Source organism: Salmo trutta, chromosome 21 (genome assembly GCF_901001165.1).
Source record: "Salmo trutta chromosome 21, fSalTru1.1, whole genome shotgun sequence".
Classification (NCBI taxonomy): domain Eukaryota; kingdom Metazoa; phylum Chordata; class Actinopteri; order Salmoniformes; family Salmonidae; genus Salmo; species Salmo trutta.
Window position 1 is genome coordinate 14,862,949 of NC_042977.1, and position 18,195 is coordinate 14,881,143.

Here is an 18,195-nt window from a genome sequence, read left to right on the forward strand (position 1 = left end):
CTTGCTGGTCCCTGTCACAAGAGGCACCATAGCTTGTTGGTCCCAGCTGGCATAAAATAACTTTGAGAAACGACTACCTCATCAATGACAATCCGCCTATGGCCATTAGGTGATGATACACAGAGACGCCTCCCAAACCATATAGGAACATAAACCGGTAGGTACTAGGCCCTGGACTACACCAGTTTTACAAAGATGAATTAACAATTTGGGCCATCATAGTGATTCATTTTGCCCTGAAAATAACACTGTCTGAACATGTTTGTAAACTGCAGTTCTTAATATGCACAATTTATACAGTATATGCTATGTTTGAAATAATACTTTTAACAAAGTTATAGCTAAACTACAGACAGCAGTGCAGCTCAGGACACCATGGAAAAATGGGAGAAAAGTGCCACGCTCCAAAATGAGCCACGACCCAAATTGAACCTCCAAAATGGCACGTCATCGTTTCCCATCACACACCGTTTCAGGAAGTTCCACGTCACTCGACAGTCCGTCCACAGAAAACGCACCACCGACTGGGACTATTCATAATTAATTCACAAAAAAAGAGACAGCCCACTGATAAAACATGGTGAGACAAGTGTACATTCGTTGTTGAAATATTTGTAGTCTGAATTGCATGTAACCAGTTTATTTCAGTAAAGCCGGTGTCGATTGTGACAGGCCAGCCATGTTAGCTAACTAGAAAACAAGCTAGTCCTCTGTAGCTAGCTAACATTAGGTATCTTACCATTTACCGACCTAGCTAGTCCGATTCATTATTATTTATTGGGATGATAAAAGCTAAGCACTCGTCAGATAGCTAGATCATTTAGCAAGGATAATGCTAACTAGCTAACGTTAGTTGTGCTAGCTACGTCTATTCGTGGCAAGGATGCTCGTCTTTGCTAACTAGCTCAATGTCACATCTTTACTAAGCGTGAGCAGTTAGCTAACTAGTTCTTTCTACGTTGTGCGTGTAAAATCGTTTTATTTAGATGGTACGGTACCTTGATAGATATTGTGCTGCCAGTGTTGACGGTTTTTTGGATGTGATCATGAAGGATTATGAATTGGTCGTGTTTATAAGCAAACGTTATCACTTTTAGCAAACGTTAGCTGGCAAGCTAGCTAGCTCTCTGCAATCAGATGAGTACGTTGTGCACTGCCCTGTCTGTTTATTTGGATTGACTTGACATCTGTCTCAAAGCCTCTCAGGCTGGACATCAAGCGGAAGCTGACAGCCCGGTCAGACCGGGTGAAGAGTGTGGACCTCCACCCGACCGAGCCGTGGATGCTGGCCAGCCTGTACAATGGTAGTGTCTGCGTCTGGAACCATGAAACACAGGTACACACAGTTTGATGTTGAATATTTGCACAATGGCGATTAAACAGCTCTAAGCTAAACTTGTATGCAATGAATGAGAATGTACAATTTGTAAATATATCCTTTCCAGACCTTGGTGAAGACCTTTGAAGTGTGTGACCTTCCAGTGAGAGCATCAAAGTTTGTAGCCAGGAAGAACTGGGTCATAACAGGAGCCGTGAGTGATGCTTTAAATTCAGGACAAGCGTCTAGCTAATGAGAACTTTTGATGGTTTACCTTCCATGGAGACTACACGCTTACTGTATTTGCAGGGGTCATATGTCTTTCCTCCCTTCTCTGTGTAGGATGACATGCAGATCCGTGTGTTCAACTACAACACCCTGGAGAGGGTCCACATGTTTGAGGCCCACTCTGACTACATCCGCTGTATCGCCGTGCATCCCACCCAGCCCTACATCCTCACAAGCAGTGGTACGCAATCAGTAACTTATCTTTTATGACTTGCGTCATTTTATACGTGGGTCAAATACATAAACTGATTATCTATCACACAAGTATTATATTAACTAATTGTTCCATCCTCTGTGTGTGTGTGTGTGTGTGTGTCCAGACGACATGCTGATTAAGCTGTGGGACTGGGAGAAGAAGTGGTCTTGCAGCCAGGTGTTCGAGGGCCACACCCACTACGTCATGCAGATCGTCATCAACCCTAAAGACAACAACCAATTTGCCAGCGCTTCTCTGGACAGAACCATCAAGGTAACACCAGACACTGTGTGTGTGCGCTTACAACAACCTAGTGTAGATGTTTGTGAATAGTGTGAGTGTATGTATTTGACTAACTCATCCTCTGCCCTATCCCAGGTTTGGCAACTAGGCTCCTCTGCTCCTAACTTCACCCTTGAGGGCCATGAGAAAGGTGTCAACTGCATTGACTACTACAGTGGAGGGGACAAGCCCTACCTTATATCAGGAGCTGATGACCGCCTGGTCAAGATCTGGGACTACCAGGTAAGACGGCTGAGGAATGAAACAAACACTTTTAGCCTGAGAAAGCCGGTAACCTGTTCAGCAGATGGGTTTTCTGGTCTTTGATGATACTGTATCGGTCCAGGCAAATGTCTCACACTCCTGTCCTCTGTCTCTTCAGAACAAGACGTGTGTGCAGACCCTGGAGGGACACGCCCAGAATGTGTCGTGTGTCAGCTTTCACCCAGAGCTGCCCATCATCATCACAGGCTCAGAGGATGGTGAGTAAATACCTTATACACTCTTATTAGATTCTGACCCTTTGTAGATACTTGTTCTGTTCGTGGTGAGCAGACAAACGTCTATGTATTAACTCTACTATATACAATGTGCGCATATTTTTACATAAAAAAAAAAAAGTGAGCACACAATCACAGTTCTGAAAGAAACCAATCGTTTCTCTGGTTCTATAGGCACTGTGCGCATCTGGCACTCGAGTACGTACCGTCTGGAGAGCACGCTGAACTACGGCATGGAGCGCGTGTGGTGTGTGTGTGGCCTGCGAGGCTCCAACAATGTGGCCCTGGGTTACGACGAAGGCAGCATCATCATCAAGGTGTGGAATATGGCCATATACACTACATGACCAAAAGTATGTGGACCTGCTAGTCGAACATCTCATTCCAAAATCATGTGCATTAATATGGAATTGGTCCCCCCCCCTTGCTGCTATAACAGCCTCCACTAGCAGTCGGCGTTCCAATTCATCCCAAAGGTGTTCGATGGGGTTGAGATCAGGGCTCTGTGCAGACCAGTCAAGTTCTTCCATACCGATCTCAACAAACCATTTCAGTATGGAACTCGCTTTGTGCATGGTGACATTGTCATGCTGAATCGGGAAAGGGCCTTCCCCAAACTGTTGCCACAAAGTTGGAAGCACAGAATCGTCTAGAATGCCATTGTATGCTGTAGCGTTAAGATTTCCCTTCACTAGAACTAAGGGGCCTAGCTCGAACCATGAAAATCAGGCCCAGACCATTATCCCTCCTCCACCAAACTTTACAGTTTGCACTATGCATTCGGGCATGTAGTGTTCTCTTGGCATCCGTCAAACCCAGCTTCGTCCTTCGGACTGCCAGATGGTGAAGCGTGATTCATCGTTTCCACTGAGTCCAATGGCTGCAAGCATTACACCACTCCAGCCGACGCTTGGCATTCCGCATGGTGGTCTTAGGCTGCTCGACCATGGAAACCCATTTCATGAAGCTCCCGACAAATGGGTCTTTTGCTGACGTTGTTTCCAGAGGCAGTTTGGAAGTAGGTATTGAGTGTTGCAACCAAGGACAGACGATTTGTACGCACTACACGCTTCTGCACTCGGTGGTTCCGTTCTGTGAGCTTGTGTGGCCTACCACTTCGTGGCTGAGTCATTGTTGCTCCTAGACATTTCCAATTCACAATAACAGCACTTCCAGGGGCAGCTCTAGCAGGGCAGAAATGTGAAAAACTGACTTGTTGGCATCCTATGACGGTGCCACATTGAAAGTCACTGAGCTCCTCAGTACGGGCCATTCTACTGTCAATGTTTGTCTATGGAGATTGCATGGTGGTGTACTTGATTTTATACACCTGTCGGCAACGGGTGTGGCTGACGAAGCCGAATCCACTAATTTGAAGGGGCATCCACATACTTTTGTGTATATATAGTGTATTTGTGCATAAGATTCAAAACTGAAGAACCCACAGATATTTCACAATACAGAATTTGATAGAATTTCAGTTTGTACACATTGCGCACATGCTCTTTTTCAAAGTACCCTTCTATGTTGAAACAACTACTTGGTGACATCTCTGAAAGCCACGGTACTTTACTCAGTCCATCCTCTCCTCCACCTCTCCTGCGTGCTGTAGCTGGGGCGTGAGGAGCCAGCCATGTCCATGGACACCAATGGGAAGATCATCTGGGCCAAGCACTCAGAGGTGCAGCAGGCCAACCTGAAGGCCATGGGCGACACCGAGATCAAGGACGGAGAGAGGCTGCCGCTGGCCGTCAAAGACATGGGCAGCTGTGAGATCTACCCCCAGACCATTCAGCACAACCCCAACGGAAGGTCAGTCCGCACTGCATTGGAGTCCGACGTCAACCTTAATAAACGCCTTGCACAACAACTACATGTTAGTGTTTGTGTGCCACACGTTTTAAAGGCAAGTAAGTTGTTTTCAAATGTTTGGGGAAATATGATATTTATCCAAACACTTCATCTGTTGAAAATCTGGATATTTTATGGAGCCTCTCTTTAATCCAAATGTGTTTTTTGTTTGTGTTGTCAGGTTTGTTGTGGTGTGTGGAGACGGAGAGTACATCATCTACACTGCCATGGCACTGCGGAACAAGAGCTTCGGCTCAGCCCAGGAGTTTGTCTGGGCACACGACTCCTCAGAGTGAGTCCAAAACACACACATTCTTTGCTATGGATGGTTACTCTCTGTCAGTGGTTAATGTGCGTGGTTTGCCTTGTCGCAGGTATGCCATCAGAGAAAGCAACAGTGTGGTCAAAATCTTCAAGAACTTCAAAGAGAAGAAGACTTTCAAGCCAGACTTTGGGGCAGAAGGTAAGTGGAATGGATCAGATGCAGGTAGTTTGTAGTGTGAAAAAGTATACTGCATAAAAAAATGATGGCCCTTTTGATGGAACCTGGCAGGCAACAGAAAATGTTTTAAAATGTTTTGCAACAGAAAACAAAAATGTTATTGGACATGTCCCGATAGCTTAACTGAGGGACTAACTGTGTGTGCAGGTATCTATGGAGGCTTCTTGCTGGGCGTCAGGTCAGTGAACGGTCTGGCCTTCTATGACTGGGAGAACACAGAGCTGATCCGCCGCATTGAGATCCAGCCCAAACATGTAAGTACTGCTATAGCGAGAGCGGCATCTTTATCAGAATATAGATGGGTGCAAGAGTGTCCTAGCATGTACAAATGTTTGTCTTGGTCAATGTTTGTTTTTCCACCCAGTAGCGTATTGGTAGAAATGGTCATATGACACAATTGCATTATCGTCATGAAATCAGGACTGTAAGCGAAGCATGAGAACACTTCATCTCCCTCTCTCTTTCCCTCTCTCTCGGGTTTGTAGATCTTCTGGTCAGACTCAGGGGAGTTGGTGTGTATAGCCACAGAGGAGTCCTTCTTCATCCTGCGCTACCTGTCCGAGAAAGTAGCCGCCTCCCAAGAGAACAACGAGGGAGTGACGGAGGACGGAATCGAAGACGCCTTTGAGGTGTGTGTGTGACAGGGTAATACTCGATATTACCTTGTACCTGTACTGACCTAGCAGATAGTCTGCAACTCTACATGCGAGGCTTATGGTTTCTACTGAAGACAAAGCACAATGCCTATAGCCATCCAGTAGAGGGCCCTAGACAACAGGGCACCAGTGAACACTCACCATCTGCCCTCCCTCCCTCCTCAATCTGTCTGCCATTTTGTGTCTTGATCCTCCAGGTCCAGGGGGAGATCCAGGAAGTGGTGAAGACAGGTCTGTGGGTGGGAGACTGCTTCATCTACACCAGCTCTGTCAACAGACTCAACTACTTTGTGGGGGGAGAGATTGTCACCATCGCTCACCTGGACAGGTACTGCGTACCAGGGTTGTATATTTATTAGTGCACAGCGTAGCAATATATTTTGCAACGGAAAGCGAAAACAAGTGTTTATTGGCCAAATTCGGGTAGGTCCTACCCATTTTGGCCCATTTGCTTTCTAGTGAATGCTACCCAGAATTAAGAGACTGGAATAAGTGAAGCTCAATACTACTGTTGCTTTGGGTCCGACCCTGTTTTTTTTGGGTTGTAAGCACCAATGTTGACCAGAAACAATCTCTGAATATTCAAACGTTGCTTTTTGGAGAAGGATTAGACTAACTGTTAAGTCAGCCAATATTATCTTAATGTTAAGCCGAAAAATCCCCACTAGAGTTTCCTCTATAGGACAACATTTGAGTCCGACAAGTCATTTTGTGTTATGAAAGCAGCCGATGTGCTTAGGCTTCATTGACATCACATTCATCCTACAACAAGACTATTCAACAAATTTAAATGGGGGAGAGGATGGGGGGGTAACCCCCCCCTACATACAGCCTAACTTACTTCAAAAAATACATTGAGGTAGTTTTCCGGACAAAGATTAAGCCTAGTACTAAACTAGAAAGATCTTCCTATGAAAATATCTTCCTACTAAAAAGATCTTCATCCATTGAGCATTCTTTTTAGTTTAGAACTAGGCTTCATCTGTGTCTGGGAAACCATCCCTAAAACTCCTTCTCAAAGTGTGTTTCCTTTTTAATTCCTATAACACATTATCGATCTACTCCATCCGTAGGACCATGTACCTGCTGGGCTACATCCCCAAGGACGACCGCCTGTACCTGGGCGACAAAGAGCTGAACATCGTCAGCTACTCCCTGCTGGTGTCTGTGCTGGAGTACCAGACAGCTGTGATGCGCAGGGACTTTGGCATGGCTGACAAAGTGTTGCCCACCATCCCCAAGGAACAGAGGACCCGTGTGGCCCACTTCCTGGAGAAACAGGTCAGAATCAGGAACTTCCTGTTAATGAAGGAACTGAGGCGTGTAGAATGGGGTACTTTAACTCTATGGTGGAGCTGGGGGGGTGAGTAGATTCTACCTAGACTATGGAATGTTATAGGGTGTCCAATTCAAAATGCATCTTTTGACCAAAGGGTAAAATAATTTTGTGTATATAACCCTTGGTCCAAACCTCATGTCTCAAAAGTAGAGTTTTTATCCTTGTAGGATGGCCAGAATTAGGGTGACTAAATTGATGGAGGCCAGAGGGAAAAAATTAATGAAATCAGGAAAATTACATTGCATCAGCTAGATGGATTCTGTGCAAGTTTTAATTTCCCATTGAACTTGTCATCTTTCTTCTCAAGTCTGCAGGACATAAAACAATATGGAGTTAAGATGGATATCAATTTTGAGACATGATATGTAGTGTTTAAAAATAATATTTTAGTATAAGCTTCTCATATTAATCTTAAATTCCTGGTCTTTATAGGTTTCTTACATAAACAAGCGTATCTCTGAAGCACTGACTGTATACCTGGCTTTTTATTTTCAAAGCCTTTTACATTAGGTTCAGCTTGACATGCTAATTTTTAGCTTTTTTGCGATCCACTGAAACAACTTTAAAGACGACTACCACAAAATGTGAAATCCTCACAAGTTGTTACGATAAACCAGTACTGCTAAGTCAAGAGCTCGGTGCTTATTATGGGATGTATTGGGTTACGAAATCAGACTTTTTGGATATAATGTCAATGATCAGTAATGGGGAGAAACATTTATACAGTTACATATCGGGATATTATTTTTGACGATAGATAATTCTGAGCTCTTCATCTTCAACACGAGTCAAGCTGAGTTTTGTGTGGCTGCTGTTGTAATGTTGTGAGAACTGACTGTTAGTGTGAAATGTTATGTTGACTGATATGTTCTTTTTGGTCGTCCAGGGCTTCAAGCAGCAGGCTCTGGCCGTGTCGTCAGACTCGGAGCACAGGTTTGAGCTGGCCCTGCAGCTTGGGGAGTTGAAGATCGCCTATCAGCTGGCTGTGGAGGCAGAGGTGAGATCTACAGTACACTAGGCTATGGAGAGACCACTTCACACACACTACAAGAGAGTTCGAAGACTAAATCAAATCCAATGTAATTTGTCACATGCAACGAATACAACTGGTGTAGACTTTACCTTGAAATGCTTCCCGATGATGCAGAGTAAAAAAATACAAATAAAATAGTAACACGAGGAATAAAATACCCAAGAATGGAGCTATATACAGGGAGCACCAGGTCAATGTGGAGCTATATACAGGGAGCACCAGGTCAATGTGGAGCTATATACAGGGAGCACCAGGTCAATGTGGAGCTATATACAGGGAGCACCAGGTCAATGTGGAGCTATATACAGGGAGCACCAGGTCAATGTGGAGCTATATACAGGGAGCACCAGGTCAATGTGGAGCTATATACAGGGAGCACCAGGTCAATGTGGAGCTATACAAGGTATGAGATAGATATGTACATGAACGCAGGGCAAAGTGACTAGTCATCAGGATAGATAATAATAAGAGTAAAATAAAGAACATTGTAGCAGCAGCAAATGAGTGGTTGTGTATGTGGTTTGTATACACTTAGTGTACAAAACCTTAAGAACACCTTAATATTGAGTTGCACCCCTCCTTTTGCCCTCAGAAAAGCCTCCATTCGTCAGGGCATGGACTCTACAAGGTGTCAAAAGCGTTCCACAGGGGTGCTGGCCCATGTTGATTCCAATGCTTCAGTTGTGTCAACTTGGCTGGATGTCATTTGGGTGGTGGAACATGCTTGATACACACGGGAAGCTGTTAAGCGTGAAACCCAGCAGCGTTGCAGTTCTTGACACAAACTGGTGTGCCTGGCACCTACTACCATACCCCGTTCAAAGGCACTTAAATCTTTTGTCTTGCCCCATTCACCCTCTGAATGGCACACACTCAATAACCTGTCTCCTTCATCTACATTAGTAGAGGGATGTACAGTCGTGGCCAAAAATTGAGAATGACACAAATATTAATTTTCACAAAGACTGCTGCCTCAGTTTGTATGATGACAATTTGCATATACTCCAGAATGTTATGAAGAGTGATCAGATGAATTGCAATTCATTGCAAAGTCCTTCTTTGCCATGCAAATGAACTGACTCCCCAAAAAACATTTCCACTGCATTTCAGCCCTGCCACAAAAGGACCAGCTAACATCTTGTCAGTGATTCTCTCGTTAACACAGGTGTGAGTGTTGATGAGGACAAGGCTGGAGATCACTCTGTCATGCTGATTGACTTCGAATAACAGACTGGAAGCTTCAAAAGGAGGGTGGTGCTTGGAATCATTGTTCTTCCTCTGTCAACCATGGTTACAGGCAAGGAAACACGTGCTGTCATTGCTTTGCACAAAAAGGGCTTCACAGGCAAGGATATTGCTGCCGGTAAGATTGCACCTAAATCAACCATTTATCGGATCATCAAGAACTTCAAGGAGAGCGGTTCAATTGTTGTGAAGAAGGCTTCAGGGCGCCCAAGAAAGTCCAGCAAGTGCCAGGACCGTTTCCTAAAGTTGATTCAGCTGCGAGATCGGGTCACCACCAGTACAGAGCTTGCTCAGGAATGGTAGCAGGCAGGTGTGAGTGCATCTGCACGCACAGTGAGGCGAAGACTTTGAGGATGGCCTGGTGTCAAGAAGTGCAGCAAAGAGGCCACTTCTCTCCAGGAAAAACATCAGGGGCAGACTGATATTCTGCAAAAGGTACAGGGATTGGACTGCTGAGGACTGGGGTAAAGTCATTTTCTCTGATGAATCCCCTTTCTGATTGTTTGGGGCATCTGGAAAAAAGCTTGTCCGGAGAAGACAAGGTGAGCGCTACCATCAGTCCTGTGCCATGCCAACAGTAAAGCATCCTGAGACCATTTTTGTGTGGGGTTGCTTCTCAGTGAAGGGAGTGGGCTCACTCAAAATTTTGCCTAAGAACACAGCCATGAGTAAAGAATGGTACCAAAACATCCTCCGAGAGCAATTTCTCCCAACCATTCAGGAACAGTTTGGTGACGAACAATGCCTTTTCCAGCATGATGGAGCACCTTACCATAAGGCAAAAGTGATAACTAAGTGGCTCGGGGAACAAAACATCGATATTTTGGGTCCATGGCCAGGAAACTCCCAAGACCTTAATTCCATTGAGAACTTGTGGTCAACCCTCAAGAGGCGGGTGGACAAACACAAACCCACAAATTCTGACAAACTCCAAGCATTGATTATGCAAGAATGGGCTGCCATCAGTCAGGATGTGGCCCAGAAGTTAATTGACAGCATGCTAGGGTGGATTGCAGAGGTCTTGAAAAATAAGGGTCAACACTGCAAATATTGACTCTTTGCATCAACTTCATGTAATTGTCAATAAAAGCCTTTGACACTTATGAAATGCTTGTAATTATACTTCAGTATTCCATAGTAACATCTGACAAAAGTATCTAAAGACACTGAAGCAGCAAACTTTGTGAAAATTAATATTTTTGTCATTCTCAAAACTTTTGGCCACAACTGTAGACAGCCATGATGATTAAGGATGAGAACTCTCTTGGTAGATAAAGGTCTGCAGCTTACCATGAGGTAATCTATATAGGGCTGTTGAGGAGACTGTATTACCGGCGGTCACGATTCACGAAGGCAGTCAAATTCCATGTGACGTTTAGTCATGGTAATTAAGGCTACTCTGATGCTGGTCATTAGTAGCCTACCAAACTTGCAAACTGCCTGGTACTCAGCACTCTATTGTCCCTCTAATCACTCTGACATCAATTCAAATGTAATCGAAAGTCTAATCAAACACTTAATGAAAGCTCATGTTGCGCATCATTTCTATAGGCTATGTAATTGTGAGAAAACGGAATGATGGCCTTTAATAAAGGTCAGCTTTCTATAGGCTAGGCCTACTATATTTATTTCTCAACATTCCTAATATTAAGCACATTGCTTCTCTTTACAACAGGAGTAATAGCCTAGCTGGCTGGCATGAAAATGAACCACGGGAAAAGCGTCCTCCATTCGTTTTAAATGCATAGATGCCATGTATTTTTTCCCCCTGCCCGTTTTGAGACGGGTGCATGATAATCGTCCATTCTAAATCCAAACAAATTTCACACATATATGATTTAGTATATGTAAAGACAAGATTAAATCAAGAATAGTGTGATGGGTGACAATATTATCCTACCACACAGCATAACAAACAATGCCTTTTCTTGTTGTTGACTTATTTTCATCATAGTCGCACCCCTCATGTAGCCTAGCCCATTGTCCTATATGTTTTGTATCACAACTAAAGTGGCCAAATAACTTCTTAAAATGAAGCACATTAATCCGCTTTACAAGGGGGTGCAGAGCCTAACTGGCATACATAAGCTGGGTGTGAGTTTCAAGTTTTGGGGAAGATAATTTTCACCATAAAAATGTACCTTTTTATAATAAAAGCATTACATGCATAATCACATTTGCGGTCACTTTTAATAATGGTGTTTTCCCACTAATGGGGGGGCGTTATAATTATTATATTTAGGGCATATTATATTTAGGGCATATATTTAGGGCACAACAGCCACTGGCTGCAGAAGACGTGGATTACGGCCACACAAAAAGGGATGCCCGGGAAAGTTGAGGCATTGTGCCTTTTCAAGTGACTTTTTTTCCCCTAATCATTATTAGAGTTGCATCATGCAACCTTACAATGTATTAAAAATCAGAACATAGAACAACTAAAGTTACATTAATAACTCTAAATTTAAGCATATATGAGGAGTTATTTAACCGCTCAACACAGAATAGCTGCATGTGCGCGCTCCATTTTTTTGGAGAGAATATCCTTTTCTATTTTATTCAGCTTTGTTCAATTGTATTCATACTATAAAATAATGCCACGGAATTCTAAGAAAATTGTGTCTAAGTGAACTAGTGTCGCCCACAGCCATATGGCATAACCAGATCAGGACATCTGAGTATGCGATTCTGTTCTTCTGAAATATACTACATTTTTTTTCATATCATGTTTCTTTAGACCTGTCTAAAATAAGATTTATTGTGAAGGTGTAGGCTATATTACATGGATTTATTGTGAAGGTGTAGGCTATATTACATGGATTTATTGTGAAGGTGTAGGCTATATTACATGGATTTATTGTGAAGGTGTAGGCTATATTACATGGATTTATTGTGAAGGAGTAGGCTATATTACATGGATTTATTGTGAAGGTGTAGGCTATATTACATGGATTTATTAGACTTTTAAAAATGTAGATGTTCCAAAGGTCTGCATCAGTGGCTTGTAGGAAGCCAGGAGATGCTAAATGTGTTAAATAACGGTCAATTATCCGGCAGTTATTTGCTTGACAATCACCAGCGGACAACATTTTCTGATCGCCACAGCCCTAGTTCTATATCAGGAGAGCAAAATCTTGAGGTTTCCTTCACACTGGAAGCAGCACACCAGTTGTTATTTATGAAAAAAACACACCCCTCCTCCTTTAGACTTGCCTGAAGTTGCCAACCGATCATGTACTACGTGTATAGCGCCATCATACATGTCAGTCGTTCACCAATGAGTTATTCAATACTGAAGACTAGTATCTGCTCGGTTTAAGCCTATTCAGTCAACATCTGATTTAGATCTGAATGGATTGTGTACTCAATCATATCGTTAAATGTATTAACCGTCCTTCAGCTAGGCAGCCCTGCACTGCACTAAACAGTGCTGAACTATGATTGTTTTAGCGTTGGTCCAACTCCATACAATATTAGTCTAACTGACAGTACTGTATAACATGTATATAACATTAGAACCGTTTCCTTTTTCTCTGGTGGCAGTCGGAGCAGAAGTGGAAGCAGCTGGCAGAGCTGGCCATCAGTAAGTGCCAGTTTAGCCTGGCCCAGGAGTGCCTCCACCACGCCCAGGACTACGGCGGCCTGCTGCTGCTCGCCACGGCCTCGGGCAACGCCGCCATGGTGGGCAAGCTGGCCGAGGGCGCTGAGCGGGACGGCAAGAACAACGTGGCCTTCATGACTTATTTCCTGCAGGGAAAGTGAGTACAAGGGAGGGTAGAGGGGGTCTACGACGATGTCATATCCAGCTCAGTTACAAATCCAGCTTTCTTAAATAGAGTAGTATTTTAATAAGTTACAATAAGGTGTAGGGAATCCTACATGACACTACTCCTGTATGTTTGATCTTTGGTGGGAGCATGTGATCAGTAGCAGTGATTTGGACCTCTCTCTGGTACTGGTCTCAGTCTCCTGTCTGTTTTCCCCCAGACTGGACCACTGTCTGGAGCTGTTGATCCGGACCAACCGGCTGCCCGAGGCGGCCTTCCTGGCCCGCACCTACCTGCCCAGCCAGGTGTCCAGGGTGGTCAAGCTGTGGAGGGAGAGCCTGGCCAAGGTCAACCAGAAGGCGGCCGAGTCGCTGGCCGACCCCACCGAGTATGAGAACCTGTTCCCCGGTCTGAAGGAGTCGTTTGTGGCCGAGCAGTTCCTCCGGGAGACCTGCCTGGGCAACTCCCGGCCAGCCACCGACTACCCTCTGGTCACAGTGAGTGGTGGGGGTTCGATGTGGGACTGTAGAAATTAAATGGAAATATCTGGCTTGCAAATCTCTAAACTCAACGCAAACTATGGATGTGTATTTGCTGCACAGGAGGAGTCCAACTTGAATACGTAGTAATCCCTATTGCTCCCATTGCAGTCTTTCTACTTATTTACTCACATTATCCATATCTTGCCCTCTTTTCTCCAGCCCAATGAAGATCGTAATATACTAGAGGATGCCACGGGCTACGAGCCCAAAGGAGTTCCTCTCTCACTTGCCACACTGGTACCGGTAAGTCTGCTTCTGAGACCTTTACTATACAGTTAAAGTAATAGCCGACTTGATCAAAGGCCTTTTATTTAGATCCACACAGACTAGGTGTTTTTTTTCCATCATAGGCCTGGAAGTTAGAGTAGAGTTTCACATCTAGAAATGGCCTCATGTGTTGGCTGGATCGATGGGCAAGCCCGAAGACAGCTGAGACACTGGAAACAGAGTCCTGCTCATGCCTGTGTGTCTGTCAACAGGGTGAAGATGGCAGGGAGGAGGAGACCACGTTGGCTGCTGGAGTGCTGGCGTCCGTGTTGACGGCCCCCGTGATCCCCTCGGAGCCAGAGCCTGAGGCTGCACCTGAAGAGGAGGAGGAGGAGGCGAGCCCCGGTTCATCTGAGGCACTGAAGAACAAGGTAGGCAACGGTCTCCCTAGAAAGACAGTACGGCAGGCTCTGGACAAGTAATGCACTGTACCCGGCGAGAAGAACGGGAGATGTATAAATGTAACCCGTTGCAATATTCAGTACCGTTAGCTGTGTTATGGGCCAGATGTGTTATTTCACACTGTGTTATTTCCCCCAGGCCCTGGACGAACTTGAAGATGACCTGGACAACATGGAGCTGGACGACATCGATACCACAGACGTTAACCTGGATGCCACAGACATTAACCTGGATGACGACTTCTTAGACGACTGAGAACCCCCCCCCACTATGAATTTATTTAAGAGACCAACCCCCCTTTTGTATTTGTACTTAACATGTTTTGTTAGTCCTACAGTGTTTGGAAGACTGAGTAGATGATGAATCCATGCGAGGGGAAAGAGGCAAATTATACGTCTTGATTCTTAAGCAGATTTTATACTTCATCCAGGGCCTTACCTTCACTAACTATCCGTGCATTGAGCTATATATTTACTCTCTGTATGTGTACAATGATAAATCACTGTTCATTTACGCCTAATAAATTGCTATTGCTGTACATTTGAACACTGGTGTTGTCGGGTTTGACATTTTTGGACCCATACGGGATTTCATCATTAGATGCTGGCTTTTAAACTGAAAACCTAAAGTTAAATATTCCATGATTATTTATATTTGGTGTCAGTGCTTTATCAGCAAACATTCTTGCCTTCACAGTTGACTTATGTTATGGTTAACTGTTTTTAGCTTCAGCGGATGTATTCATTTTTCCGTTCCTTATGTATAAAATTTGCTGGTTTTAAATGTTATGTCAATCAAATTACTCTAAAGCAACTATTGACATACCAGTAAGCCATCTTAAAGGGATCGTTCACCCAAATTATAAAATGACTGATTTCCTTACCCTGTAAGCAGTCTATGGGCAAGGAATGACATCAATCCATGCTTTGGTTTTGTTTACCTGACCATTGTTTTTTTTTGAGCATTTGTCGCACAAATGCTAGTCAATGGTACCTATATTAGCATTTTTGCAGTTCATTTTCAAATCATCCTAAAGTATGAACTCGATTGTGTAACTCGATGAAGTTACTTCAAATTGCTTTTGTTTACCTGGCCACCATTTCAAATGCTAAGCATGTATTGCTGTCATACCTTATAGAGTAGACCGCTTACAGCAGGGGTGTCAAACTCAATCCATGGAGGGCCTAGTGTCTGCTGGTGTTCATTGTTCCTTTCAATTAAGACCTAGACAACCAGGTGAGGGGAGTTCCTTACTAATCAGTGACCTTAATTCATCAATCAGGTCCAAGGGAGGAGGGAAAACCCACAGACACTCTGTGGAATGAGTTTGACACGTGGTTTACAGGGTTAGGACATTTTGTAGTTTTGGTGCACTATCCCTTTAAAGGTTTCCGTATTTACCAGTAGCTACATAACTAAATGCTGCAATCATAACCAAGTGGGGAAGTGGTAATTACCAGTTGTGAATTCGTAAATACCAGTTGGATGCATTCATGTGCTTTGAGCTTGTTGAGAAATGCCGATTGGTTAATGGCCAACAAGCTGCGTCAAACACAAACTAAAAGTACCGCTATCATGCTTGTAAAGGAAAACAAAATTAATATTGCTTTTTATAAATCATGTTTTAATATATTTAAACTGATCAATTCTGTTATCTGACGTCAGAGGTCAGCATTTGGGAGAAGTCGGAGCTCAGAGATGATAGTTTCCAACTGGTAATTACTAGTTGGAGGGGCATTCAAGTGGATTTTTCCCAGTCGTATGTGGTAAATACCACTTTCAACTTGTTTATGAATGCAGCACAATAAAGGGAAAACTAATCTTGTCATGTTCAGCAGGCCAAACCATTGCGGAACATTCAGAAAATGTTTATGTAGAACGCCCACTCTATTGTATGTTATTTGAATCCTGCACAGATTCAACCACAAAGTTTGATTCAACAATCCACCATGTCAAACAGAATTACTACACTCCCCAAAGTCAAAAAGACTATTAGTACTAGCTATGAGTGTGGGTGTCTGCGCAGCCTAACTGCAATGTAGTCGATCTTTAAAGTTCACCCCCCTCAAGGGTTTTGTCTAGATATAGTATATGTGACAGGTTAAAGGAAATACTCATAGCCTGTTATACATTAAAAAGTATTAGTAAGTTCATAGTATGTGAGCATCTTAAAACATCTAAGGTTAAAAAGATCATGCATTCAGTACTAGTTGATAGAGAATCAGATATTTTGCAGTGTTATTTGTATAATGGGTTTTCAAACACTTTATTGACTGTTGAATAATTGAGTTATGGTTTACTGAGTTAAAGCTTTGTGCTTGACAGTTATATTGAAATTAGTATATGTTTCAGTGAATTACAGTGTATACTGTTGTGACTTGAATAAGCCTTGTACCCTACAAAACTATCTATTTCCTGTAGATCTGTTGTTATGTAAAATGTGTTACTTTTGTAAAATGATTGCACTAAAAGTTCTCATTGAGGAAACAATACAATATCACTCTCGTGATTATTTCTCCCCTTTTTCAGGGGCGTAACATTTTTGGAGGCTCCGCTGAGATTGCTGCTCAGATGTCCAGTTTCCACACCCTGGTCGCTGAATTCCGAGCCAGCTAAATCCCCACATAACAACTCAGGCAGGCTGCAGTGAGGAAAGTGTTGCTGTTCGAGGGGAGCTGGAAGTTGGGGGTTAAGTACGTGTCAACTGAGGCCATTGATCGACCATCAGAGACAGTAAGGACCATCTAATTCAGAGTCAACTCCTGCACAGTAAAAGTCCCTCCTGTTCTGTCAACATGACGACCGCCTTGGAAGAACTACAGGAAGAGGTAGTAGGAGAATTGCACACCCTGACTAAAGACAAGTTACTAGAGATATGTGATTTCCTTGACATATCAGGCGAACAGAGAAGAGATGTTCAAGACAAATCCCGCATATCATTGATGACTCACATTATGATGTTTCTTGAAAGAGAGGAAGTTGCAGAGTTAGAAGATGGCGGCATGTCGGAATTGTTGCTACTTAAAGACAAAATGACAGAGATGATCAGTGGCATAGATCAGCCCCAACCCCATGCCAATCTTCAGGGGAGCGTGCCGCTCTCACCCAGTGCACAGCCCAGCTCATACTGGCGCAAAGAGTTTAAAATCTCTGGTCAGATAGGTGAACCGGGCCAGAAAGATAAACTGATTTTTTCCAGCCTTGCCCATCAGATCGAGAATGGACTTAACAGAGGCTACCCTGAGGTAGAAATAGTAGACGCAGTAGTCAGGGCTATTTCTCCAGGCTCACAGCTACACAGCTACTTGGAAGGTAAACCCCAGCTAACTCTTCCCACACTTAGATGTATCCTGCGTTCCCACTTCCAAGAGAAGAGTGCAACAGAGCTTTACAAACAGCTAGCTTCAGAAGCACAGCATAGCAAGGAGACCCCTCAAAGCTTCCTGATACGCGTCTTAGATTTGAGGCAGAAAGTACTGTTTGCATTCCAGGAGTCAGAATCAGGGCTTAAGTATGACCCTGCTCTAGTCCAGCGCATGTGTTTACACACAGTCCTTACAGGTCTCCAGAGTGACAGTATCAGGATAGACATGCAGCCTCTCCTGCTAGATAGCGAAACATCAGATGAGGTTTTGCTAGAGAAGCTTAACATTGCTTGTGCTAATGAGATAGAAAGACGAAACAAAAAGCAGTTTAATGCCTCACAGCCTGCTACAACTGTAAGTGTAGTCCAGTTAGAAGATACGCCATCTGCAAAGTGTCCTGTGAAGGAAGCCAAAGCTAAGATACCCGCAGAACTGTTAACAGAGTTAGCTGAACTTAAGACAGGTGTAGCTTCTCTAAAAGGTCTCAGTGCAGAGATTGCTCAGATTAAGGAGACATTACAGCAGCCTATGTTTCAGTCACTGCCTTGTGCCTATGCCCCACCTCCAGTTAGGAGGCCAGATAGGGACCCCCAGCCACCTGTTTCCCAGCAGCAGTATTACAGCAACTACAGTCAGCCCCAA

At 43.8% G+C, this 18,195-nt stretch overlaps 1 protein-coding gene across 1 annotated transcript; it reads left to right on the plus strand.

Annotated features, from left to right (window-relative positions):
* Positions 1-439: 439 nt before the first annotated feature.
* On the plus strand, positions 440-14,734 carry LOC115156762 (coatomer subunit beta'). The gene is made up of 21 exons (XM_029704426.1): positions 440-580; positions 1,199-1,336; positions 1,446-1,532; positions 1,661-1,787; positions 1,927-2,075; positions 2,181-2,327; positions 2,467-2,566; positions 2,759-2,901; positions 4,197-4,396; positions 4,617-4,727; positions 4,810-4,898; positions 5,085-5,191; positions 5,423-5,566; positions 5,791-5,921; positions 6,667-6,874; positions 7,819-7,929; positions 12,754-12,968; positions 13,198-13,474; positions 13,679-13,762; positions 13,999-14,157; positions 14,327-14,734. Exons 1-21 carry the CDS (start codon positions 578-580, stop codon positions 14,441-14,443), a joined length of 2,847 nt encoding a protein of 948 aa, XP_029560286.1. The 5' UTR covers positions 440-577; the 3' UTR covers positions 14,444-14,734.
* Positions 14,735-18,195: the final 3,461 nt, after the last annotated feature.

Bases quoted from the DNA above. Each gene is read 5' to 3' on its own strand.
- LOC115156762 (XM_029704426.1), top strand. The intron at 1,533-1,660 runs GTGAGTGATGCT...TTCTCTGTGTAG, and splicing joins ACTGGGTCATAACAGGAGCC to GATGACATGCAGATCCGTGT. The intron at 2,076-2,180 runs GTAACACCAGAC...GCCCTATCCCAG, and splicing joins CTCTGGACAGAACCATCAAG to GTTTGGCAACTAGGCTCCTC.